Source organism: Grus americana, chromosome 7 (assembly GCF_028858705.1).
Source record: "Grus americana isolate bGruAme1 chromosome 7, bGruAme1.mat, whole genome shotgun sequence".
Classification (NCBI taxonomy): domain Eukaryota; kingdom Metazoa; phylum Chordata; class Aves; order Gruiformes; family Gruidae; genus Grus; species Grus americana.
In genome coordinates this window covers 3137676-3164103 of record NC_072858.1, presented here as the reverse complement: position 1 = coordinate 3164103, position 26428 = coordinate 3137676, and the positions used below count along the sequence as shown (strand labels likewise).

Here is a 26428-nt window from a genome sequence, read left to right as displayed (position 1 = left end):
GCATATAATTCTGTATACTTAACAGTGGTGAGATCACACTGCTTTTCAAGTAACAGCTACAAATTTTACTTTCCAGACAGACTCAGATTTTTGTCTAATTGGGATGCCAAATGTACAAAGGTACCACAGAAGAGTGTGTAATTATGTAATTTTCTCTTGATCTTTCAGAGTCTTCCTGCGAGCAATTAATCAGTATGCAGATATGCTAAACAAAAAATTTCTTGATCAAGCCAACTTTGAGTTACAGGTAAGAAAAAAACACCCATGTTTTGGGGACTAATGTTAATACAGTAATGAATTTCTGCCCCAAACATTTAATTTTGGTGTATGTATGCCGTCGTGAACCCCAGGAGACCAGTTAGCCCAGTGAAGTCGTTGCGGGCTCAGCAGGTTTGTACGAGCCACTCGTGGCTTGTGGGTCTTACCCAGAGCATCATTAAAAACTCTTTCAGGAGCAGCAGAGAGAGGGGTCCTCCCCCTGTCTGCAGCCGATGCTTTAGTGGAATTATTGCCTCGAGCGTGGAGCCTGAGCCGCGGTGTCAGTGCCCTGCTGCTGAGAAACGCGCCGGTTTTGGGCACTTGCTCAGGATCCTTTTTTTTTTTTTTTTTCTTTTCGTATTTATGTGTTCACATTTAATTTTACTTGAATCATCAAAACAGAATCGATTAGGAATTGTAGATGGGAAATGTTTCATAAACACAAGACTTACTAAAAGAAAATACCAAGAAACACCGTCTCTGTGGTGTCTGTTATTTTCTCCTTTAAATATTTATGTGCATAATTTAGATACTTCTAAGTTGTTTTGTAGGTGTGCAGAAAAACATTTCAGAGAATTAATGGTATCTATTCTTGTCATTTTGGGGGCTTTCAGCTTTGGAACAACTACTTCCACCTGGCTGTTGCTTTTCTCACACAAGAGTCTTTACAACTGGAGAATTTTTCAAGTGCTAAAAGAGCGAAAATACTTAACAAGTAAGTCCTGTTCGTCATCTAAATCATGGACAAGAACTTGAGGTCTATTAACATAATTTTAGTTTAATTTCTTAGCTAAATCCGTTCAAATTGAGATGCAATCATGGTATAATGAAAGGTTGGTTTTAAAAACATGAATCAAGTATTGCATGTGTTTCTACCCTTGAATCAAGATCTAAATTACATGATTCATTACTGATGAAGACAGTATTTTATACTGCAGGATGTGCATAAAGTCAAGACTTTTCAGAAGTATTAACCTCTTATAAAACTGAATTTTTAAATCACTTTAGCTTTGTGCTTATTCTAATCTCATTTTACGTGCGCTTTTTATTGCTTTAATCCCTAACGACCCTTTAGAGTGAATTTTTGTAACTACAGCCAGTTTCACTGCGATATCCCTGAAGAATGGGTTTGCATAACTGCGGTCTCGTAGGCTTTCCCGGTTAAAAGGGATTACATTGCCTACCTCTGAGCAGGGAGCTGGAACTACCCCATTGCTATTCAGGATCCCACAGCAAAGGAAACCTGCGAAAGGAGAAAAGACTGGAGATAAGACCGGAGCACGAATATTTTGTTTAATTGATGTATTTCTCCTAAATTTCATTGGGGTTCCAGCGTAGTGGACTTTGTCGTTAATTAACTAAACACTGAAAAAAGCCAGTTGCTGTGTTCAGACACGGTGCGTGGCCTCTCTGTCTCGTAATGTTTGTGAAGAGCCCCTGCAAAAGCGGTTTGTTCCCGTCCTCGGTCAGGTTACCGCGGTTAATGCACAAAAATGGGGTCTCAAAGCCGGGATTCCCTGAGCAGGCATAGCTCAGGCCCCGTGTATGCATGATGGATTATATATCTATACAGAGAAAGAAAATGCATTTTGTATCACTTCACCTTCTAACATGAAGCCTTTTTGTATATTATTATGATGAGAGAGATCACAGTGAGAACGGGAAGAGTTTATCAGTGCTGCAGTGAGCTGTGATTTTCAAAAGGTTTTTTTCCTTGAGCTGTGTGGGTTGCAGGCTTTGACCAGCAAAGACAGGGCTCTGTGTCCCATCCGCTTTTTTTTTCTGGCAGCAAAGTTTTGCCCTTCAAACTCATCCCCTCCATCGTGAGTTTGGAGGAGCTTCCTTTGGAAGCTGTGCTTTACCTGAGCCTTGAAACAGAATTTTTAAGCACTGTATGAGCTAATGTGCATACGTGTGACTCGTGGGGCTTCCTTGATGAAACGGGAATATTTACAAGTCAGTGGAAAAGTGATGTCAAGCAGAGCTCAGGCTTTTGCACTTGTGCTATAAATATTATAAATAACATTATAGTTAGACGTTTGCAAAAGGAAATCGAGGTGGTTTTGTAGAGCAAGGTAAATGTTGTTTCATTAGATTTAGAATTTAAGGAACGAAATGTTTTGGTACAAGATGGGACAAGTGGTACAAATTCTCTTTTGTAATTAAGAGCGTAAAGGATACTGCGAAGGGCAAAGCACTCCGCTCGCAGCGGAGGGATGAGAGCCGTGGTGCCGTCAGTCCCCCGTCTCTGCCCACCCTTTGCTCTCTCTCTCCGACGTCGGTGTGCGCCTACGTCAGCATTTTAGTCTAGACTCCTGACCCGAACAAAAACCCAACAGCTGGACTGGAATTGGACTGGAAATCACTGTTCAATACATTTGTGGGCTGATAGTCCTCTTTGTGAGGACGGGAACCTTAGACAGACATTCTCTTCAAGTGGTTTGTATATTAAGCTGAGCAGTATATCTTGCCGAAGAAATTCAAGAAATCAACAGACATTTCTCACTGCTAATATAAGTAAATAGATTAAGTTATTTGAAGTGGTTACTTAATGAAGTTTGCTAAATTGTAAATCTCTGTTTATAATGATTTTACAAGTTGTTATTTTCAGTTTAATCCTGTTTCGGGGAGAGAAATCAAGACCATAAATTCTTCAAGGTGCAATAAATGTGTGATCTGGAAGCACTGACTTTTACTGCTGTGTGAAACCACTACTAGTTCTGTGCCAAAGGGGTATAATTAATCAGTTAATTCAATATCACAGTCACTCATCTTTTTAAGTATATATTTCAATTAATAAGTCAAATATTTAATAATTAAAAATTTAATTATTGTAATTTGTAGTTTTTGCTAAACATTGCATTTAAGCATTAAATAATAACAGATTCTTAATGATGTAGAAGAATCTCTTTAATCCACATTAATGTCAGGTTATCTCTATTATCCCACAGAAATTCCACAAGTCGCCAGATATTACCGTTTTCCTCATCTCGTTATTTAAATAATGATCTTTAACATACACATATTCCATGTAGCAAATACATTCCTGCAGCTCATTATGATTCTGATCCCATCATTAACAAAGGCAATAGGATGTTTTCCATTCATTAAGCTTTTCTGGTATTAGTGTGGAGAGAGAGTGGAATAATAAAATGCCCTGGTGGGAGACGGGAGAGGTTGGTGCCACCAAGTTTGCGCAGAGCAGAGGCAGGTTTAGTGGCGATGCTGAAGGATGGGCTCCCACCTCCGCCCTGGCTCATTAACTGCCTGGGACCACGGACTTTTGGTTTAGTCCAGCAGGACACAAATTCCCGTCGGACCATAGAAACCTTCTCTTTCTGGTTTTGTACATCAAAGTAGGAGATGTCACAAGATATTCCTTGTTGTATTTTCTAGGACAATGCTATGCCAAGAGGGTGTATAAAAATAAAATACAGCCTTAGGCAGTGAAGCTCTCTGTTATGCTTCCTCCAGCCATTACCATTTGAAAAATAGAAAACGCTCACAATTAATCTCGGCAACCACCCGTGTGTCCCGAAGGACGGTTAGGTAATCTGACAGTGCGGCAAAGAGAGGTTTTGCGCAGGTGGATGTTTTGCGTGTGTTCTTCTTTTGGTAGTATTGCTGCAGAAATTGAAAATTGGGGTCTTTTGAGGGAGAGCAAGTAAGACGGGGCGAGGCACAGAAGCTGGTGGCTGGGGCTTTTGGGGTGCGTGGACGTGGCAGGCAGCCTCTGTGTCTCCCTCCCTTGTAAAAGGGACATTGGGCAAAATTCAGTGGTTACAGGCGCATCGCTGAGCTGGGGAGGGAGGCTGTGCAATGTTACTGTCGTCGCTGAATTTGGAGAACCTGCTCTGTGTTTTCAAACATTTTTGAACACTGATCAGATTTTGAAATTAAATGTTTCTGCTTATTACTATTAGATTTTTTTTTTTTTTTTTGTAATGGTGGTTTTGTTTTCCTTTTTAAGGTACGGTGATATGAGAAGGCAGATCGGTTTTGAAATCAGGGATATGTGGTATAATCTGGGTAAGTACCCTGAGCGCCTGTCGCTTAATGCTTTCACTCAGTGTTTGAATAAACCAAGTCAGAGATTAATGAATTCACGTTCTCTTGAAATCATGGTAGGCTTCCAGAAGGCCTTTAAAAAGCAGGTGATTAAAGAAACAAAGCCACCTCTGCACACCTATTTCGCCGTCTGGGAAGGTACATAACTGTACTCAGTGTTTATGTATCTTCTGTTTTTTCCTGGTGTTCAACCTCATGCTAAATAAAAATAAACAGTTGTGGTGATACTCGTTGAATTTTTTTTTTCACCTTAAATATATATATATATATATATATGCACACATATATGTATACACAGATATATACCCACACATACGTATGGATGCAAAAACTGGGCCTGTAGCAAAATGAACGTGTCCAAGGGTTACCAGTTACTTAGCCTGGAAATTCTGCTGAAAGTCTGATTTTCAGTCTTGTTTGGCTGCGCCAGAGTGACTCAGGAAGATCAGTGAAGAATGGGAACTTGGACATCCCTGGAGTTGGTAGGTAAATTAGGTATGTCTGACGATCTCAAGTCTGTGCTATTCTGTGGGTATAATTTAGCTATAGGGGGATTGAATTTCATGAGAAACTGAGTATTTACTGTGACCTGAGTGTACTCATCTGCCAGATTTCATTTTCCTGAGCTTAACAGCAGAGACACTTCAGCTCTTCCGAGTTTTATCAAAAGTTCCTTAAATGATCAGAAATAAATGCATTTGCCACTTCACTTATATCTCTAGCTGAACTGTTGTTGCTGAAACTTGAAAAAAAAAATCAGCATATAAAGAGAAGGGACTGGAGGGGTTCATAAGTATTTGATATCACAGAGTTTGCATCCGCTCTGCTGGAATGATGAGAAAAGGCTTCAGAGAGCAGCTGAGTTCACTTTTCATTAGAAGCATCTTTGGTGAATTAAATGTCTGGAGAGCAGGTTAAAGCATAGTACACACCTGATATGTGACTTGACAGACAGCTAATAAAATCAGTGTTGTGCCTGATGCTGGGTCATCCAGCTCAGGACTCTGGCAGCCTCTTTGTCAGTAATTAGCCAAATCCTTCCCTGTTCCAGGCTCCCAGTCATGTATTCATCTGCTATCTTTACTAATTCCTCTCGCATCTTTGGATTCTTCAACGTTTTCTGCTTTTCCTGGAATTTACTGGACTGCGTAGAAAAGGTAGCATGCATAGATATACATCTGGCGGTTCTTACATGAGGTTATTTTATTCAGTTTGGGGACTGTGGAGTGCAAACTGTGTTTTTGACTACTGCCACTGCCACTGACTGCTCTTGGACAAGTTATTTAGTTGCTCTAGGGTTCAGTTTTTCACCGTTAAAAGGGAGATGATAATAATTTCCCCTGGAGTTTTGCGAATCGATTGGCATGAGGGGTGGTGTTTTCTTCAATATTTCCTTCTGTGCTGTCATGAAAGCCTTTTATTTTTAATAGAGTTTTTATAAACCGAGATTATCCGGGTAGATGACTCCGTGACCTCCTCTAGCTCTAATGTCTGTGATTCCGTAAGTGGCTGGGATCATTAATGCCAAAATCTCACATCTTCAGGGAGTCAGTAAATTGCTGCTCTTCCCAACAAAAGCTGCAAGAGAAAGGTAAATCGGAGGCAGGACCCCAATCCAAGGTGGCCTTTGTACTCCTCATAATGAGCAGCTTGCTTTTTCTCATCTTCTTTTATAATACAGATAGTCCGTGCTGATCACGTTTAACTTCTGGCTCTTCACCAATCTATGTCACAGCATCAATTAAGAAAGAATTCTGAATAACCACTGCAGGGGAATTGATTGGGGGGCACCTGACACTTTTATCTTAGAATTTGCACTGCATTAGTCAAATTATTGAGGTATACGTTCAGAAACGGAATCAGGAGTGAAAAGCTGTGATTCTCGCATATGCTTGAGTGTCCCATTTTTACGACTACGCCATTGTGCGTAAGATAGGATGAAGCCAAACAACCCTGACTTTTGATTTATGTATTAAAGGGTATGGATAAGCCTCCAAAGTCAGTATTTTGTCTCATCAGTTTTTGTTCATAAATACCATGACTAACGTACAATGCCTGCTGAGTTAAAACTCCCCAGGCGGGAACAAGACAGTCCTCTAGCTATAATGCACATTTAAGAGTATAATTTATTTTCGGAAATTAAACAGTAGAATACAAATTCTAAAAGATTTTTCTTGTCTGTGTGTTTCTGATGCAGTGGTAACTGCAATATTTATACCTTCCTACCTTTTTAAGTAGGAAAAAAGAGCATATATAGTGGAGAGCAACACTAGGTAACTGCACACACTTTAAATACCTGTAATTCAGGAGTAAGATTTTTGTTTTAAGCAGGGAACCACATGCAAGAGACCCAGCCTGAGAAATTTTGTATTTAAATCTTAGTTGTAGTTGTCCTGCTTGATACCCTGCTAGATTTGATCATGGAGGCTTTAGATTTGAGTGCTGTGATGCAATGAGGATGGCTTCGGGGAGCCCAGTCCCAGCGTGCAGAGCCCCCGCTGCGTTGCCTTTCCGAAAGCACTGCAAGGCTTTTATTTTCTTGCGTGCACCAAAGCCAGTGTATACTAGTCTTTGTAGGCATTTTTCCTTCCCTATCGCAAGCTGAACTTTAAAATGATGTATTATTTTGAGTCACTGCTTTGTTGGAACTGGGGTTCCTTTAGACCTTGGTGAGACAGTAAGGATCAGAGAAGCATAAAGCAAGCCGTGGCCTCTGTCTTGAAGATGCAGGAACTCAAACAACACGTGCTTAAAAGCATTACACGATGCAATTTAGCGTGAACAAAACACAGTTTGACACTAGGTCAGCGTACAGGTTTTCAATGGTTAATGGTTTCAACAGTTACATGTTAAAGAAATTGTAATGACATTTAAAATAATATCCTTGTGCTGAAGTTGGTCAAGGAAAGCCAGCTCAGAAAACATTGCTTTTATTGTTGATGTCTGAACCAGCTAGAGGGAGATGGAAAAGTAAAATTCCTGACGATGAAGGGAAATGGTTGCTGCCGCTGTTCTCCAGCGAGCCGCCCGCCACCACTGCCCCTTCCCTCCGAGTGCCTGACGTCAGAAAAGGTGTCTTGACAGAGATGTTAATGTCGTTGGAGGGAAAGCCAGGGTTAAAAATAGACCTGAACTTTGAGCATTATATAAATAGAAGTCATTACAGATAACACTCTCTGAATTACTCATGCATGTTCAGAGCTGACCCAAGTTAGAGGTGAGGTTGCTGGCAAATTATTCAGTGTTTTTTGTGGCCCAAATTTAAATTAAAAGAACCTGGGAAGTGAAAATCACGCATTATCCAATAAAGCAAGCGCCTCGGGTTTGGTTCGCGTAACGAGGTCTGTTACTGTCGCGTGAGCGGTCTGCAGTAGTGCATCTCGTGGCAAGGCAGGAGCCACTGCAAGGGCAAGTTTTTGCATGTTCAAAAGAATATTTTTTTTGCATGCGGTTCTTAAAGCAGCTGCACAATTTGGTTTTCAGAAGAGAATCCTCAATTTTCTTCCATACTTGTTACATTTGGAGTTTCTGCGTGGGAGTTCCCGCACTCCCGGGGGAAAAAAAGGCGAATTCATTGTTGGGTTGTTTATCAGAAAGTGCTGCCTGTGACGGGCAGCTGGGATGGATGCTCTGCAGTGCCAGAGGAAGATCGTTTCCTTTCGTGTTTTGCTCTCATGCTTTCTGTTGTGCCACAGCATCGCGCACAGGATCACATCATAGCAAACACGTGCGCGTGCGTCATCGCATCAGAAGGACGTCGGGCAGGGCTTTCAGCCCTCTCCCCTATCGCCCAGTTGGTGGACAGACCCTTTCTCCGTGTCGCTCCTCGCGCATGCTTGATGCAGAAAACCAATCAAGATGGCTTAACGCTGTAACGTGTGCTGCCCTGCCTTCCCGCGGTGGCTGCCGAGCCCCGTTCCTGCCCGCCGCGGCCCCGGCGCAGCTGCTGGCAGCACGAAGGAATCTGGGCAGTGGCTCTGCGGGGCGAGTGCTTCGCATCCAAAGCAGGCAGCGTCGCCCCGCAGGTCGTTCCCCTGGTTTTTCTCTGCGACCGAGCTGCGTAAACTCTGGTGGGAGCCACCCACGGACCCTCCAGACGGCGTGAAGAGCTAAGTGGGCTTCAAACGGCATTTTGTCGCAGTACAACGTACGAGTGACTTTAATGCTTTCTGCTAATAACTCGCACGCTTCTGTTCCTTCTGAATTCTGTGTTCAGAGAAGCTCGCTGTCGTCTCTGATTTAAAAACGCCGTTGGTGATTACCTGCGAGGCAGGACCGGTAATAAATACGGTCGGCGAAGGGCAGGAAGGCTGAGGACGTGCGGTACAGGCGGCAGGCGGCTCTCCGTGCCCTTGTCATTGGAGGAGCACTTCAGTGACTCCCTTTTCGAGCAAGATGTTCATATGCCCCCAGAGAATTGGAAAGGGGATCAAAGATCGTAAAAAAAAAAATGTTCTTTTGTGAATTTGCCATTTTTCACATCTAAACTTGAAAAGACGTTAGTTATTTTTCTGAGGGAATCCCTGTGCTTGAAGCAATGGAAAAACCCACCGTGGCGTACGGAGAACTTCGTGACGTTGAATTTGTGCCTGACGAATAACTTTTGTCACTATTATTTGTTTTCTGAAATATTGACTCTGACACGTTTCAGGCATAATACAAGAAAACTGTCACCTGAGAGGCCGAATGTAATAATACTTGTAAGAGACACAGAGGAATCACTTGATATTCCTCACCAGCAACCAGCATTGCAGCAGCATCCAAAATAGCAGTTTTAGTTGAGTATTAATTTGCCCTAATAGGATTGCTAATGCTAATAGGATGCTGAAGTTTGCCAAATCAAGTAACTTAAATTATATCTGCTAAAAAAAGTAGCATGTTTTGTTAGTAAAGGATTTCTTCTTGATTACGTTTGTTGAGATTTACGTTAGTTCTAGTCAAAAGTGAAACGACTACTTAAAGACTTCCACGGTTACTGCTGTGCTGGTGTAGTGCAGTGGAATATAAATGAGTTAAAATCTCTTTCTGCCATATACCGCTGGTAACTGCAATGGGAAACCAGAGTCGTCAAATGGAGGAAGCTGAGGGCTCCTTAAATTAGCTCAGCTCCGAAGAGCTCTGGTCTGAACCCTGGCAGTGGATGCGTGCATGGTGTAGGAGCCTGAGAGCGTACGTCCGTTAACATTGCACTTGTGAGGAACGTCACCGCTCGTGCAGCGAGGTTCAAACGAATCCCGCTCTGTTGCCGAGAGGGGAATGTATTTGTGTTTTCTAAACTTCGGCCATCGAGTCCTCTGCCTGGAGCTCTCGGGTGCTCTGCTACGCTGCTCTACACCAGCATCTTTCCCTGGAGTTGTTGAACAGATAATTTGCAGAACGCATCATCTGCATTCCCTGCACTTCAGCTAATAATATGAACAGTAACTAGATGTTTTTACTAGTGCAATATTTATTAGGTGCCGTATTCCTGGTAAGGTTTAATTCCTTTCTGTGTGCGGAGAACGTAGCAGGGAGGGCTGGGGGGTGCAGTGTTCTCTTGGGAAGATAAATGTGAAATAAAGTTTGCCAGTCAGATCAGCTCTTGAAGAAAGAAGACATATTGTCGGCTTGGTGAGATGTAGTTTCGTGTCTCGAGGCGGTGTAAGTACGCACTCGTGGTGACACTTTGATAGACTGACACGGAGAACATTTTGTACCCTGCGGAAGATACAGAAGTCTAAATAAGTTAATACAAGTGATGTGCCTTTTAGCCGCCTTCTCTCCCAACCAGAAGTTGTATTTAAAAAAAAAAAAAAAACCACTTGAAATTTCATATGAGTGTGCAAATATGGGTGCTTTGTGGAAAATGTGGCAAGTTCCAGTTTGACTACTGATTCAGCAGCTCTTGTTATTTGGGTTTATACGTACCATGTTAATTTGGGTTTATACGTACCATGTTAATTTGGGTTTATACGTACCATGTTAATTTGGGTTTATACGTACCATTTCCCCTCTTGTGGCATAAATAACAATACATGTTTCAGTAGACTCAGATCTTGAAAAATACTGTCTTATGCTGTATGAGAATTTCTCGATATGGCTTTTATAACAGTTATCTTCCACCAAACTCAGTGGATGTTTGTTAATTCTGAAATATGTCTTTTCTCTTACAGGTCAGCATAAAATCAAGTTCATCCCAGAAATGGTGGGACCTATCTTGGAAATGACGCTGATCCCTGAAACCGAACTTCGAAAAGCTACAATCCCAATCTTCTTTGATATGATGCAGTGTGAATTTCATTCTACTAGAAGCTTCCAGATGGTAAGTAGTAAGCCACAGATATTTAAAGTTTGTAAGAAAGATTTAACTGTTCTTTGAGAAGACGTAAGAGTTTTTCTTATTTCTTATTTTTATAAAGAATAATATAATTATGGATTTGCTTATTTTTCTATAACTCTTGAGTCGCTATAGAGTTTTTATCTCTCGGTTTTAAATTCTTACTGAAGCAAAAATTTGCATGAAGTAAATGAAACCTTTCTTTGTGATACAAAAGGAGAGCAAAGACAGATGTCTTCAATTTTCACTGTGACTCAGAAAAGGAATCTGCTTCTGAGTTAAATTGGACATAAAGGAAGCCTGATAATGTGGCAAAAGAAACTATAACCTGTAAGAACTTATCATCTCTAGTATCTTACAATTTTGTTACTCTTTACTATTTTATGGATTTTCAAGAGGAAAAAAAGTTATCCAGTCAGTGTCAGTGTTTCCTCATGCTATACAGGCACTGCAAAATCTAGAGTATTAATGTAGCATTTTTATTCTATTTTGCCATGCCGAGGGAAGTCCTTGAATAAACACACGCAATCTTATCCTGATAGCATTGACTTTTGAGAGACAAGTGGAGAGAAAGAAAGTTTCCTGACATCGTTCATTTGACCTTCTTTCCCTTGAAACTTTGCCTACGGATTGACTATAAGACTAGTTAGGCCAGGTAGTGTTACGGTTTAAGCCAACGTAGCTCCTTTACGCTGTGCAATTCCTGTCAGTTCAGGGTATGACCTGGTGAATTTTGCAGTAAAGTTTGACACGTGTTATTTACTTTTTTTCCCTTTATATTGGCAGTTTTCTTTCTTGGATGAAAATCTTATCCTTCTGCATACTTTTTTGTGAACTATCATTCATAACCGGCTCCTAATAAATCTGTAGCCAGAGTAAATGGCTATCTGTGTGGGGTCGACTTAAGGAAGGGAAATGGCATCAGCTTTATTTCTTTGATTTGTTTTGTGCTGGATGGTGTGTGCAAAGGTTGTGAACTGTATTTTGGATCCATCCAATTACTGCATAATCATTCTTTCTCACGTTTGACTCCGATGATACTGTAAAGATTGAAATGCTCGCTGGGATGCCATTTAAAGAGTTTCCTGTCAGATGCTCTCTTTTGTTGCTTGTCATTTTTTATTTGTACAATTATATGGATCATGAAAAATCCGAGGGTAACTTTATAGCTAAATTTATGGCCCTATATTTTCTTGACAGAAGGAAACCAGCTTTGTGTGGAATAGTTGGGTGATTTTAATAAATGAACGTCTTAAATATTTCACACAAATTCTTTTTGCCTTTTGAGAAGAAAAATGCCTCATGCTCAAGTCAGAGATGTCTTGGACTGTAGGTACTCAACATATATTTCTTATGTCAGTATAGCTTCTTTCTTTATGGACGTAGCATTGATATGACAGGTGCAGAGGTAGTAAACCTTTCTTCAGTGCATTTGGAGTGAACAGTTATGTCTAACGGGGAAAAATCAATCTGCCCATTTATGGTTTTGCAGAGAATGTAGTTATATAGTTTGCTGAGTATCTGAGATTGGTCTTTGGGGAATGAAGATCACAGCTTGTAAAAAGCAGAGAATTATAGAAAAGTCTAGGTTGGATGGGACCTCTGGAAGTAATCTGGTCCAAACTGGGCCTTAGACTGGGTTATGCGGGCCCATCTGAAGCTCAGTATTGAAGATTTCCAGTGAGGGAGGATCACCTTCTCTAGGTGACCTATTCCAGTGTTGAAGACTTTTCCAGATGGAGTTTCCCTGAATCAACTTGTAACTGTTGCTGCTTGTGTTGTCACTGCTCAGCCTTGCAAATAGAGTAACTCCATCTCCTCTATAACCACCTTTTAGGTGTTGGAAGGCTTGAGTCTGCTTTTCTCTAGGCTGAACACACACAATTCCTTCAGCAGGTCTTCAGGCTAGGTTCTCCAACACTCTGCTCATCTCAGTGGCGCTCCATTAGACCATCTCCAATTAGTGAATGTCTCTCTCAAGCTGGAGGAACCAAAGCTGGACGCAGTATTCCAGCCATGGTCCAACAAGTGGAATGATATTGTTGTTCCTCTAATTGTACTCTTGTTGGTGCAATCAAGAATACAGTTTTCCTCCGTTGAAGGGGCACACTGCTTCTTCATATTCAACTTGATGTCCACCAGGTCCTTTCCAGCAGAGCATCTTGCACTGCTGCTTGCAACTATGCCATCCCAGATTCAGGACTTCAAGTTTCTCTTCCTTAAGTATTAGACAATTTGTTGTTGGCTGTCTTTCAGACTGTCACAGTCATTAAACCACCACCCTCTGAGATCAGCAATTTGGCCACTTTTTCCACCCACCTTGTAGTCTCTCTGTCCAGTCAGTATCTTCCCAACTTGTCAACAAGTGTGTTTTGAGAGACTGTTTAAAACACATTGCTAAGTTCATGACAACCACAGCTCTTCATCCACGGAGCAGATAGTTTCATCACAGAAGGCAGTCAGGTTGGTCAGATGTGATTTACCCTCGGTAAATCCATTTCGGCTTTCCCTTTTCACCTTCTTGCCCTCCATGTACCTGGAAAGAGCTTCCACGAGGGCTTGCTCCACGGTTTCCTCAGGAACTGAAGTGGGCCTGCTTGGCATGCAGCCTCCCAGCTCATCTTTTTTTGTCTCTTCTGTGTTTAAGTGATAGAAATAGATAGAAAATAATTTAAGTATTACCAGTATCTAGGCAAGCTTTCATACTTAATGTGTCGGTGTAATGTACTGCGTTACATCATCTATATGCAACTACCAATTATCATTGTCCAGCGTTGCTTTCAAAGAGAACTTCAAAATCGAATGGTTGGCTGCTGTTAAACTAATCTGCCAGAAATCCAATTATCTAACCTTATTAGTCACATCAACAAGGGTTTAGATTGGCTCCATTTCTCCAGCAGATGTATAAACCTCATGATTTGTGGAGGAGGAATTTAATTTTTTTGCAGAACTTCTGTGCTGTGATGGCTTGTGTTATAAACAGATAGCTTTCCCCATGGCAGTTTTAATTTCAGTATGAATTGGTTTGCCTGGTAAAACCAGTAGAAGACAGAATGGGGTTTTTTTGGTCTTCCAGTACGTATAGCCCTGAGAAAAAACAGAAGATAAATTCGACTGGTTTTTACAGAACTAAATTAAAGGCCGACTGAATTGAAAGCTGGAGTTGCCCATTTTTGTCCTCTCCCTCTTAAGGTGCTTTGAAGCCTATATAAAGCTTCAAAGTAGCCTGTACCTCAAAGCGTGAATCTGATACTAAAGTCAGTGTGGGACTGAAGCGTGCCTATAGAACATGCCTCCTTCCCTGCTCGGCTTTTTTGCCTTTGCCTGTTTTACTAGCAAACCCTCCAGATCAAAGGGAATATGTCAGAGCCAGAGGAGCGATGAAAGAGAATTGGTTTGATTGTTCAGGGCCTGGTCAGGTGAGCGTGATGGATGACAGCTGGAGAGAAGGTTCATCGTGAAACAATCATTCAGCTGAAATGTGGAATTCAGAGCATAAAAAGCCCCGTGCCTTCCAGCTGTCACTTGCTCTGGCTCCATTTCCTATGAGGCCTCCTGTTTGTTTGCCTACCCAAAACTCGAACTCACCTTGTCTGGACCTGTGTCATTGCAGGAACTGGTACAGAACAGAGCATGGAGGAAGTGGGAGGAGGCAGGGGGAGATGTTGGGTAGGTTCTCCCTGTCTCATGGCACCGCGTCATAATACAATTGCTTTTAACTCATCTGGTACAAATTAATTAGTAGAAGCAACTTACTTTAAGAGCTAAAAATTCCTATTAACAAAATGAGGTAAGGGGTTGAGTCACAAGGACTACCCCAACCTGTCTTCCCCAACATAATTGCATTTCTCATCAAGTAGGAAGGGAGGAAGGAAGGACCCTCATCCTTCACAGTAAAATCTGAGAGGCGTACCCCCTCTCTGCAGCAGTGAGCAAGAAGAAATTAGAAATCCCGTATGTCTAGTTTTCAGCTTGAACTACATTGCTAAGGAGAATCATCAGCGTCTGGTGGTGGTAGCATCAGCGCTATGAGCACACAAGCTCCAGCATGTGTTCTTACTCTGTCAGAGAAAGGAGTTGTGTAAAAGTAATGATCTGAGGAAAGAGCCCCAAAAATGCAACAACACATCTGTCCTGCTTTCCGCTGATTGGAGTGACACTCAGCATAATGGAACCGTAGCTGAAATGATAGAAAAATGATATAGAAATGCCTCAGCAATGAATGCATATTGCAGAATCATATAGAAATACATAATAAATGAATGCATAATGCATATGATTACTAAAATAAAACCATGGATGCAGCTAAAGTACCTCTTCTGTTGTGAAGAGAATTAAATGGGTAAAGACCAGAAGAAATAAAGAGGAAACCCTTTTAATTCATTTCTAAAATTTAGGAATCTCAGTATCATCAGGACGGTCATACTGGCATTTTTATTTGCAGTGTAATTTCTTGTTGGTTACCAGTAAATTTCAAAATGATATAATTCTCCTTAATAAGAAGTACCGAGTTTATCTGAATCCCTATCGACTTCTAGAACCTATAATTCCTTATTAAGTCTTTTCATCACTTCTGAGCCCTGTGTTAACCTCCCTTCCCTGTGCTATAGATTTGCAGACAGAACACAAGGTAATGACTTGTCCAAGTTTCTGTGATGCCGCAGATTCTCCTCTGTAATCTCACTGAACGTGAAAATTCAAATAAGTCATCCCCCACAAAGGATTCACTGCAATAAGTAACATTTTTAGTTAGCTACGGCTGAAATGTAAATGTGTAAATTTTTCTTGTTTTCTGGCCTTTTGGAGAATATCAGTATTCCTCCCTCACCCCTCCAGAAGAGCAAGGGAGAGAGGTAATGTAGTACGTCAAGAGACCTCCAGGATCACCTACTGTTAAATGGCTGGCAGATCTGTTTGCCGACCAGAATGCTGTGGGAAAATAAGAAAGGGAGTGGATGAAACTGTTGGGTATTGCCACCAACTTTCATTGCAGCCTTTTCAACAAAGTTTTACAGTACATGTATGCTGTTTCTGCATTAAGACTAATTTCTAGTGGTGTTTACGTGTCACTTGAATTTTATATGGCAAATTCATTATTATCCCATATCAAAACAAATTTATAGCAGCTTGGAGGATTGAAAGTCATCCTCATCTACAGCTAGATTAAATTGTCAGTCAGTGCCGCAAATATAGCCTGACCACACTTTAGGTAAACCTAAAACCAAAAGCGATTAGCTGAGCTGACACTTGAAGACACTAGATAGCTTACATTGATTTATTTTTCTCCAGATGGGAGATTGTAACAGACAGATGAAGCAGTGGATGTACTCTTTGCTCAAGTTCAAACACATGTCCTAAAGAGAAGCTGAGATCTTGATCAAGGAAAGGTTGATAATAATTTCCTGTAATCTTCCTAACATCACCCCTCAAGCTTTCACTGTCAACAGAAAGATAGGAATCTCATCTCATTGATGGTGCCAGATATACCCCCTAGGCCTCCAGAAGGAGCCTCAGCAGGTGTCACTGGCTGTAAGGTAAACATTGAAAATTTGGCACTTCTTCACTTGCGAGTAAATTCCATCACAATAATTGCACACCTACTTTGTGCTATTTTATGCATTAAAAAAAAAAAGGAAAGATTGATACTTTATCAACAGATGCCAGGTGCGGTGTCCCAGAGCCATTAGCTTGTGCGACTCCAGAGCCGCGTTCTTATTCCCGTTGTGGAAGACAATAGCTCTATGAACCTCAACTTGTGTTGATGAAACCTTCTTCTGTTGAAAGACTGCAGAATTAATTTCAACTATGTTAAATAACGTTTAGTCATCTGGCTTACATGATCTGCATCATATTGATTCCTTGAGAAGTATCAAGAATTATGGGGGAGTCAAGATATTGTTAGTAGTCCTTAAAACCCCAGAAATGCCACAAGTCTACCTCTGTTCAACCCAACAGGGCCATTAGGCAGATCATAGAATCCCAGAGTGGTTTGTGTTGGAAGTGACCTCAAAGCCCATCTAGTTCCAACCCCCTGCCATGGGCAGGGACACCCTCCAGTAGCCCAGGTTGCCCAAAGCCCCATCCAACCTGGCCTTGAACACTGCCAGGGAGCCAGGGGCAGCCACAGCTTCTCTGGGCAACCTGTGCCAGGGCCTCAGCACCCTCACAGGGAAGAATTTCTGCCTCACATCTCATCTCCATCTCCCCTCCTGCAGCTTCAGGCCATTCCCCCTTGGCCTGTCACTCCCTGCCCTTGGCACCAGTCTCTCTCCAGCTTTCCTGTAGGCCCCTTTAGGGACTGGAAGGTGCTCTAAGGTCTCCCCGGAGCCTTCTCTTCTCCAGGCTGAACAACCCCAACTCTCTCAGCCTGTCTCCAGAGCAGAGGTGCTCCAGCCCTCGGATCATCTTTGTGGCTTCCTCTGGACTTCCTCCAACAGCTCAGTGTCCCTCTTGCACTGGAGAAGGCCCAACAAAGCCCAGATTTACAGAAATTTAAGTAAAATTGATATCAGGAAGATACTCAAGATCCTGTATGACAAATGTAATTGCTCTTCTTCGTATGAGTAGTCTCTTGCTAAAAAATATATCACCTAAAGGGCTCACGCTGGCAGCAGGTGTCATTTTTCACATTGGTATAGAAAGTCAATTTCTTTCTGGTCTCATTAGAGAACATGAATTTTGTGATTTCTGTGTTTCATCATTGTGTTGCCTCTGTGTTTTACTTGACATGTCCTTGTACTATGGGAACGTGTTTCAGCTTGTTTGCTTCTTAGAGGGGGTGGATTGCATTATTCTTCCCTTACTCATTTTCCTGTCATTTTTTGAATAATGGATTCATTGTGTTAAAAACCTGATTTCACTTCACTTTTCATTCATTTCTTCACAAGGAAAGTATTGAGAGAGTGGAGCAGGTTACCCAGAGAGGCTGTGTAATCATCCATCTATGGAGATGTTCAGTACTTGGCTAAGCAAGGCGCAGTTGGCCTGATCTAGTGTCGGCAATAATCCTGCATCACCTGGGAGGCTGGACGAAACGACCTTTGAGGTCTCTTCCAGCCAGTGTTTCTGTGGTTTTGTGGATCATTTGGGGTACAGAAGAGCAACTTTGAAATGTTTTATTCAGAGGTTTGGGGTTTCATCTTTAAAACAGTGGCACATGATAATAAAAATGGTTTTAAGATGGAATATCTGGTGTTTGGGTACTTGGTTGATTGTGTCACTGTATGCATGATACGATCTGTAGTTCAGGTTTCTGAGAGCTCACAGTTCAGCTGGCTTGTGCATGTTGTTAGACTGTATCCCAAATTTGCTCTGAGTGGTAGGTGAGCAGGACTTTTTCTGCCGTTATTCGTCATGATAGCTTTTAGTCACTGAGCTCAGAGGAGGCATTTTTTTTCTCTGCTTGTAAGACAGTTCTGGTGGGCTGCCAGCTAGTGTGTAAAAATAAATTTCCCAACTCAAATGCAGAGGACAAAAAGTCTGGGGTTGGATATGAAGGTAGGAAGTGATGTGAACATCACTGCAGTTAGTGCTGAAAAGATCATGGAGACTTGGAAAGGGGGACAAAACCAATGTCCTGAATCTGACTGTGGATTTTGATATTACTGCTGTTGAGCCTGTTAAGATATTCAGAGATTGAGTTGTCCTAATGAAGAGGAGTATTTTGGCACTGTCACAGTTTATCAAGCAAATCCTTCATTCCAATGTGTATTTCTCCCTACAAAGGATTTTTCTTAGCAAAGCAGGGACTTCTCTGCAGTCCATGACCACATTTCATACACAGGTTCGACTTGGCCAGCATGTGTATCTTCACAACTCCTGTGGGCTTCAGCAGAAAAGGCCCTTCCAGGAGATCAGGCAGGTGCCTCCAGCTGTGAAGGTGGCCAAGATCATCTCCTCCCCCTTACTTGCTGCAGGCTTTTCTCTTGTTCTGCCCAGGTTTGTCTTGCCACGCACATGGTACTTGGTAGAGACATTACGATCATCTCTGTTGGCCAAGGTGGGATGGTGTGGGCAGAGCTTAAAATTGGCAGAAAGAGATCGGTGGTGGACGTAGCTACTACGCCTCCTCAAAGCGATATAAATTAAGGTGGTGAAAAGCGCTCTGTCATCGTCAGAGTTTCATCATGACGTAAGTCAGTTGGCAAGGGTGATCTCACACTCCTCGCTGAAGTAAATATGCCAGCAGAATTTCACAGCGTGGACTAAAAAAAACATCCAGTTTCTCATCCTAGCTAAACCAATCTGAGCCCTGCTGCTGGCTCTCTGCAGGGATTTTTTCCCTCCTGGTCCATAGATTCTGATTTTTGCCTTCTGACGTAGGTATCAGCTACATCTTTAGCACATGACCTCTACTGCAACGCTCTTTGAGGTTGTCCTTGTTGCCTCCTTGCAGTTGTTCCCGGTGAAAGAAAAGTCTAATTTTGCTGCCAGGCTTTCAGCAAAAGCCTGCCTTCTCCAGTTACAGCGAGCCCCGCTGCTGATCGGGCAGCCTTTGGCAGCTGTAACAGAGGAGCTACCGCTGCTGTCACTAGAGAAGGTATTTTGATCGGTGGAGATAATTTATGAAGAACAAGAAATTCCATTATGTTATTGGTACAGCGTAGAGGTGGGGAAGCATAGCACTGGGAAGGAAAGCTCGTGGCTGGAACAGAGGTGCAGGAGTGGGTCCGTAGGCTGCTGCTGAGCCCCGAGGTTGTGGAAGTGCATCCTTGGTCTGGAATACATCGAGACGCAGACAGTCCATTCTTTTTTCATTCGTACGTTATATGCCGTTAATATTAACTGCGGATGCAAAGTACATCTCTTGACATTTACAAAATGTTAGTACGCTTTGTTCTTGTGCAGGTGGCCCTTTGCTTCTCCTCGGAGTAGTTAGGGATTGTTTAAGCAAGTGACGGTGAAAAAAACTTGAGGACAACTGTTGTGGCAATAAACTCCCACGCTGACGGATGGGATCCCATTCCCCTGCACAGGCTCCCTCCTCACCCGGGCTCTTCTGCTGAGGTCTCTTGACAATAGTTGTGTCACTAGTGGTGTGGATGTCTGTGCTTATTTAATGAAGAATTAGGAATGAGATGAGTAGAGTGATTTGTTACATAGCAGCAGGCCTGGAGTGATCCTTCCTCTGCTAACAGGTTGCATTTGTTTCTACGATTCTCTGATTCCAACCTGGGAATGTAGCAGCAACCAGTAAAACCCTCTGTAATCATTAAAAATGCAGTCAATGATCCAGTTTGCATTTAAAATATATTCTAATGCCCACTTCAATTTGCATTCTTTTATTATTGCCCCAATAAAAATACTACTCAAGTTATTTAAAACAGCTTCCTTCCCTTCTGCAGTGACTCGTTAACAGGTTTGTTAATTGAGTCGTGCCTCGCTGTGAGTCGGTATCTGTATGCTAAAAAGGGCTGTTAGTGATGCTAGGGCGTGCATCCGGCTGAGTTAACCAGCCATAGGTGTTACCTGTCCTCTCTCACAGAGCTTTCAACTCCTTTGTATTTTACTTCTGTCGCTATTACCGTTATTGCAGAGGACATTCTGTCCCTGGCTTTGTGTCTTCTTTTTCCCCACCCTCATTCTTGCCATTAATCTCCTTGTTTAGTTTTTCGTAATGCAAATATTTACACTTCATTTAACAACATGACCAGTGATTTCTTCAGCAAAAAAGTCCTTGTAGGGCAGCAGATCATCGTGGATAGTCCAATACCAGAGACTGCAAACTCTTAAAGTCAATCAAGCTTTAAAATAGTGGCTAAACATCTCACCGAGATACCCAACCAATCTGTGAACCATTGAGGCTACAGTAATAAAATGAAATATTTGCTATCTGATTATTTACGCTTGCTTTGTTTAATTATAGTTTGAAAATGAGATCATCACGAAACTGGATCATGAAGTGGAAGGAGGCAGAGGAGACGAACAGTACAAAGTGTTATTTGACAAAATGTAAGTGTTGATCAGCGGCGAGATTTATGTCACCGTAAAGTCAGGAGAGAGAGCAATTAGACTACAATGAACTCTGTAGCCCAGAAATAATTAAAATCTGTTAATGATGCACAATATTTAAAATTGCACCTGAGTCAAGGTTTTTTTCTGCATGTGATTAACAAGGCAAATATAATTGGTTTTTCAGTCTCTTGGAGCACTGCAGAAAACACAAATACCTGGCTAAGAGCGGAGAAACTTTTGTGAAACTTGTTGTCCGCTTAATGGAGAGGTTGTTGGACTACAGGACCATAATGCATGACGAGAACAAGGAGAACCGCATGAGCTGTACTGTCAACGTGCTGGTAAGCAAAGAGTCACCAGCCTGAAACGATTACTGCATTCTTAATTTTACACCTTTAACAAAAGAGTTGTGTAAAACAGAGTACGTCTTGGGATCCTCATGAAAGTTTGAAATCCTTTTGGGTTTTTTTCCTTCTTTAATGAAGGTAAATCTATGAAGACATGGGTTATTGCTTCTTTAATTGACGCTAAGGAAAGATTTAAGAAGAAATGTTTCAGGGCCTTATTTTTGAGGACTGTTCATTGACATTTACAATTGATGTATGGACAACTTCATACAGAAAAGCACTTTGACATACAGTACATCGGAGTAATATGCAGTTTACTACAAAATTTTTCATGCATTTGCAATCCCATTTGTATTCTGCTTACTGCTCAGCTTCCGTATTCAAAATTTTTGAAAAATTTGAGTGTTACTATTTCATTCACAGCAGAAAAAGCTTGGAATTTTTTGCTCACTGATGTGGAACTTCCTCTTTAGAGTTCCAGAAATTCTAGAGCATCTACTCTATACTACAAACCTTTTTCCTTTCAGGCTGCCGTTGGAAGCAGTAGTTGTCCCCATAGCAGGCACATCATGCTCTTCAGTGGAAGCATTAGAGTATGAGATTTTACTGGCACAAAATCAGCGCATATGGAATGTAGTACTAGCTAGGTTTGATTTTTCCAACAGGACTCAATATCAAACTGTTAGCCACTAAGGACTCAGAGCTTTCATCTCTATATGATTATGAAAGCTTTTATTTCACTTAAATATGTGGCGGGAAGACAGTGTTTATTGTTTATGTAATATGGCTGATAGACTTTGTTCAGGCTGGTTTGGAAAGGTCTGAGTAAATAGTTTGTAGCTTTAGCGCTTGCAAGTCATGCAAACGTCCGCAGCTCGGGCAGCGCAGCCTTGACGCCATGCTGTCGCATAGGCTATAAATGAAACGGTGCCCATCAGAATGGGAGAGGAGGCAGAGACATCAAATCAGAAATTGGGATTATTTTTTTTTTAGTATGTTTTTCTTCTCTGCGCACATCAAAAAGCATCCGAATGTTTAGGAAATGGGAAAAGAGGAGGAACTTGGAGAGTTGTCATGGGCTGTTACCTAGCAAGTGCCGTTAGGTTGCCCGCAGAAAAGTCGTAGCATCCTCCTGAGCAGAATGTGAGTTAGAAAAGCCTGCCAGTTCGCACCAGGCCAGATAGGAGATAAGAAATCACCTGCACCATACACTCTGAAACATGACAGCAATTTATAAAGCTAGGAAAATTTCCTAAGGAAGGTGAATTTATTTCTCCTTTCCTTCATCATAATACTCTGCGACTCCTCCTAGTAATTCTTGCTATACCAACCTCAGGGGGACCGATGGCACCTTTGGGGGTTGGGTTTGTTTTCTGTAAGTGTCTCTAACAGCATCTCCTGATGCTGATTTTTGTCATCTGAATTTTTCAAGTATTTGCAGAAGATAAATTTTGTGGACGATTTACTGCTGTCAAGTTAAATCACCGTGAGACACCCACACACGCCACGCCACTGAAGTCTGCGGGAAATGCAGGAAAGCGTCACAGGGCTGAACTTTCCTTTGTTTTTCCTTCGTGTGATTTAAAACCTCAGCTTGATTTTGAAGTCCCATTTGCCCTCCAGGGCCAACACAGTCCTTTCATCATTCTCCATGCACCTGAAGTGAAATTTATGCCTTTACAAAAATCCGACCCAGGGCTGATACTCAACACAGTTCCCACTTGAGGTCTCAAAGAGTTCTTAATTGGGACTTTAATGATGCAGAGGCTTTCACAGGATTAAGTTTGTCTCTATCGACTGTAGTTTAAGTCAGAGGTTTTGATAGGCATTTAAGCCAGCGCTGATGTTAAAAAAAAAAATAAAAGCCCTATCTGTTCCCTCAGCTGCTTGTTCCTACCCTTGACAATCCTGGCAAAAGCAAGCGTGCCGCCCAGGTAGCAGAGCAGATCCGAGGAGGGATCCTGCTGAAAGCTCACGCTCTTCCCCTCGGTTATTTTTATCCCCATCAGTTCCTCAGCCCGTTCGCTGCAGAGCCGTGCACGGGGGGGATTGGGAACCTGCACCCAAAGGCGGGGCAGGAACAGGGACTGCTTTTTGCAGGGGAGCTGTAGTAAATGTGGTGTGTGTCAGTGTCAACCGGCTGCCCAAGCCTCTTCCCATCTTGGTTGATTTGATGCTTCTTAAGTTGCATCAGAAGGGCAGAGCAGCTGGCAGAGATATTAGGATAAATGGGTTTGCATTATTGATCCACCTGGTGCAGAAAGAAGTCTCTTCTACTTTAAAAAAGCAAACAAAACACAAGTAAGAAAAAAAGAAATTTTTCATGTGGTTCAGTTTGTCTTTGAGTTGAACTCAAAACCAGTGAGCCGTTATGTCAACTGAAATGGTATATTCACTGAATAATCCATCATTTCCAACTCTGGTACCAAGCTTCTGTCTTTTAGTTCGATCGTCTTTGAAGGGAACAGTTTTGGATTGGGCTTACGCGTCTATTAGTGCTGGGCTTGTGCATCTGTTGGTGGCTACTCAGACTGGTTTGATTTAGCATTGAAATATAGTGTAATTCAGTGGAGGAGAGATTTCTTTGTAGTTTGTTTTCTTAGATATATTTCAACTTTTGAGGACAAACTTTAAATTAGATTCAGAAATGCCTTTAATATCTCACCCAATTTATCATGTCTTGCATTTACAGTATTTGTAGTGTTAACTAGTTTATCTCAAGACCGGAGGCATTCAGACATTTCCGAAGAGAGTGATGATAATGTGTGGCATATGAAACCAGATAAATAACACTAATCCAACTTTTTATTTCCAACGAAACCATTAGAATTCAAGGGCAGATGATGTGTTGCTCAACTAAGGTTTGGAGTTTTAAATCTGTAGAACAACTGTTGCTTAAAAATAATGTTTTTGTATATTACAAAATTTCAACTGAAAATGGTTAATGATGTGTGACTTGCAAATGCCAGAAGCAAATTTCTAGCAGTACTAGTCTTGTAAATTCTTAACCTTTGCAATGAGACGTAAGCCCTAATACGCTACATCCTGAAACATCACAGCATTAGACTTTCTAAGTTAAATAACTTGTGTTCTATCACTAGAGGCAAATTTCATTTTGCAGTTTTGAGGTTGATGTTACGCAATTATGAATTTTTAATTTGGAGCATGTTCTGTATACATTCCAGACTGCGAAATCAAAGACTTTGTAACAAAATTATGTTGTTTTCCAGAATTTCTACAAGGAGATTGAGAGAGAAGAAATGTACATAAGGTTTGTAAACACAACCAGTGACAAACTCTGCCTGACTTACTGTAGTGTAATTGGAGAAAATTAAGTTCATATTAAGCAGTCACCTGGGGGCTGGAGGAAAAGAAGTGATGAAAAAACATACCTTTACTGAACCCTTAAGTACATTCAAAAGCTTATCTTCGCTGAGAATAGCCAGCATTCGAAATTAGTCATGAGATTTTTATTATTCCCCTTCTCCGACTCCTTCAGTTCTATTATGATGAAGACTGAAATACTCAGGACTGTTGTCACACGAAAAAAATAACTAAGTCAAAAGAAAGCTGAGCAAAAAACTAATTTTGCCTCCTGGCGAGGTACAAAATATGTGACTTGGGGTAAAAAGGACTATTAAATAATATCATGACTGATACTTATTTTAAATTTAAAGCTTTTAGGAACCTTTCAAAATCTATTTTCACACAAAGTAAAAATCATAATATGTTGTTGTGCTTTTTGTAAACCTCAGGGTTCCTAGTCCTCCATTTGTACTTTGGCTTAAAATTGGCTAGACCGTTGTGCTAAAATGATGAAGCTCGTGTTTTAACTGCTATTTTAGGTACCTAGATATTATTCATTAATTCATTCTCAGATGCTTGTTATCTTTTTGGAAGAATTTTCACTTGTGAACTCGCTTCCTGTTGTTTAAATGGTTTTAATTATTGCTTTATTAATTTGCAAAAAGAAAACAAAATCTAGCAAAAGGCAGGTTTGATAACTGTAGAGAAACACGTAAAGTTATGAGTCGTAGGCCTGCCCTATTCAGCATCACAAACTGTCTCTCACTGCCAAATCCCTACCCAAATTTTCTCTTCTTTCTGTTAGCAAACTTATAATGTATCATAATGAATACCAAAGTTCTGTATTTTCGTGGGCTTTTTCAAAATATTATTTTAATAGGTGTTTGATATTCGTTGTTTTTTAAACTACCATTAAAAAACAACAAACAAATGAAGAGAAGCCTCTTCCAGAGGTGTGATGATATAGAAGTTAAGGAAAAAACAGGTCTGTCTCCGTAGCTGAACTATTAGAGCAATATCTTTGCACAAAATCTGTATTGGATTCATTACGCATCACAATTCATTTACATGTATTGGGGAAAAAAACCCACAATGGAAATGCAAATGGTCCTAAAGGTGTCTGCACACAGAAATACGAGCTTTAAATAATCCCAGATATATTTAGTTGTTTGAAGAGAGACTTGAACCGTTGTAATCTTCAAAATAACTTCCCTAGTAACGTTTAAGAACCAACCTTTTTTAGGAACTATTGTTTTTATTACTTGCAGGTATTTGTACAAACTGTGTGACCTGCACAAAGAATGCGATAACTATACGGAAGCTGCCTACACGTTACTTCTGCATGCAAAGCTTCTTAAGGTAAGCACCGAAATACATCGCAAGTTTGGAAAGCAATAACCCATCGGAGTAGTGTTTGTCAGTCTTAGAACATCCGCACGTTAAACTGATTAACAACTGCATGCTGCTGCTCGGGTTGGTTTTCTCTCTTGCACGTGTACCTCATACACGCAGGAAACCAGCCCTCTGCCGTCAGCGGATGGCAGAGCATCCTTTACTCATCTTCATCGGAAATGAATGGAAGCACCGTCAAGTCAAGACCACAAGTTATAAATTGCAAAGCTGCAATTTAAATGTCTTTCAATAGCAAAGTTATATAATGTGTGGAAGCATCTAAACACATAGTTTAGTAAATCAGCTCTCCACAGAATCGTTTTTGCAAAGGCAGTACAAGGGAGTGCTGGAGACTGTCCTCAAGGGCTCTTGGGTGGCTGTAGGTTCAGTTTTGATTGAAAAACTAGAGAGAGATTCAAATAGTCTTCTTTCCAAGCTCACGCCTTTAAAAGGCACGTGCGATTTTAATGCAGTGTCACGCAGTTTATAGCACGTTTAAAGAGAGATAACCATAGTGCTGTTCTGCAAGGAATGTTTTGGTGTACCCTGCAGTATGTTTAAATAAAATGTTTTATCTATGTAAGGTGCATGTACATAAAGATTTGAGTTTTTAACTCTATATAGTGTCAGTCAGAAATGTAATGATGCTGTATTTCACAAGCGATAATCTCACTGAAAACTTCCTGGATATATGGTGTTGTCTCTATCATGCAGCTTATTTCCACGATTATGTCACAAATGTGACGGCGTGTGCCAGCCGTGTTCCGGGCATTGTCATAAGGAAGGA

At 41.3% G+C, this 26428-nt stretch overlaps 1 protein-coding gene across 2 annotated transcripts in view; it reads left to right on the top strand.

The window, feature by feature from the left end:
- The window catches only part of DOCK1 (dedicator of cytokinesis 1), a 309905-nt gene that overhangs the window by 223464 nt on the left and 60013 nt on the right, over positions 1-26428 (top strand). For both annotated transcript variants that reach the window (XM_054831423.1, XM_054831422.1), the window contains exons 30-37: positions 169-247; positions 873-973; positions 4229-4287; positions 10479-10627; positions 20508-20593; positions 20781-20937; positions 24174-24214; positions 25518-25608. In XM_054831423.1, coding sequence (XP_054687398.1) covers positions 169-247; positions 873-973; positions 4229-4287; positions 10479-10627; positions 20508-20593; positions 20781-20937; positions 24174-24214; positions 25518-25608 — 763 coding nt within the window. The remainder of the gene's footprint in view (positions 1-168; positions 248-872; positions 974-4228; positions 4288-10478; positions 10628-20507; positions 20594-20780; positions 20938-24173; positions 24215-25517; positions 25609-26428) is intronic.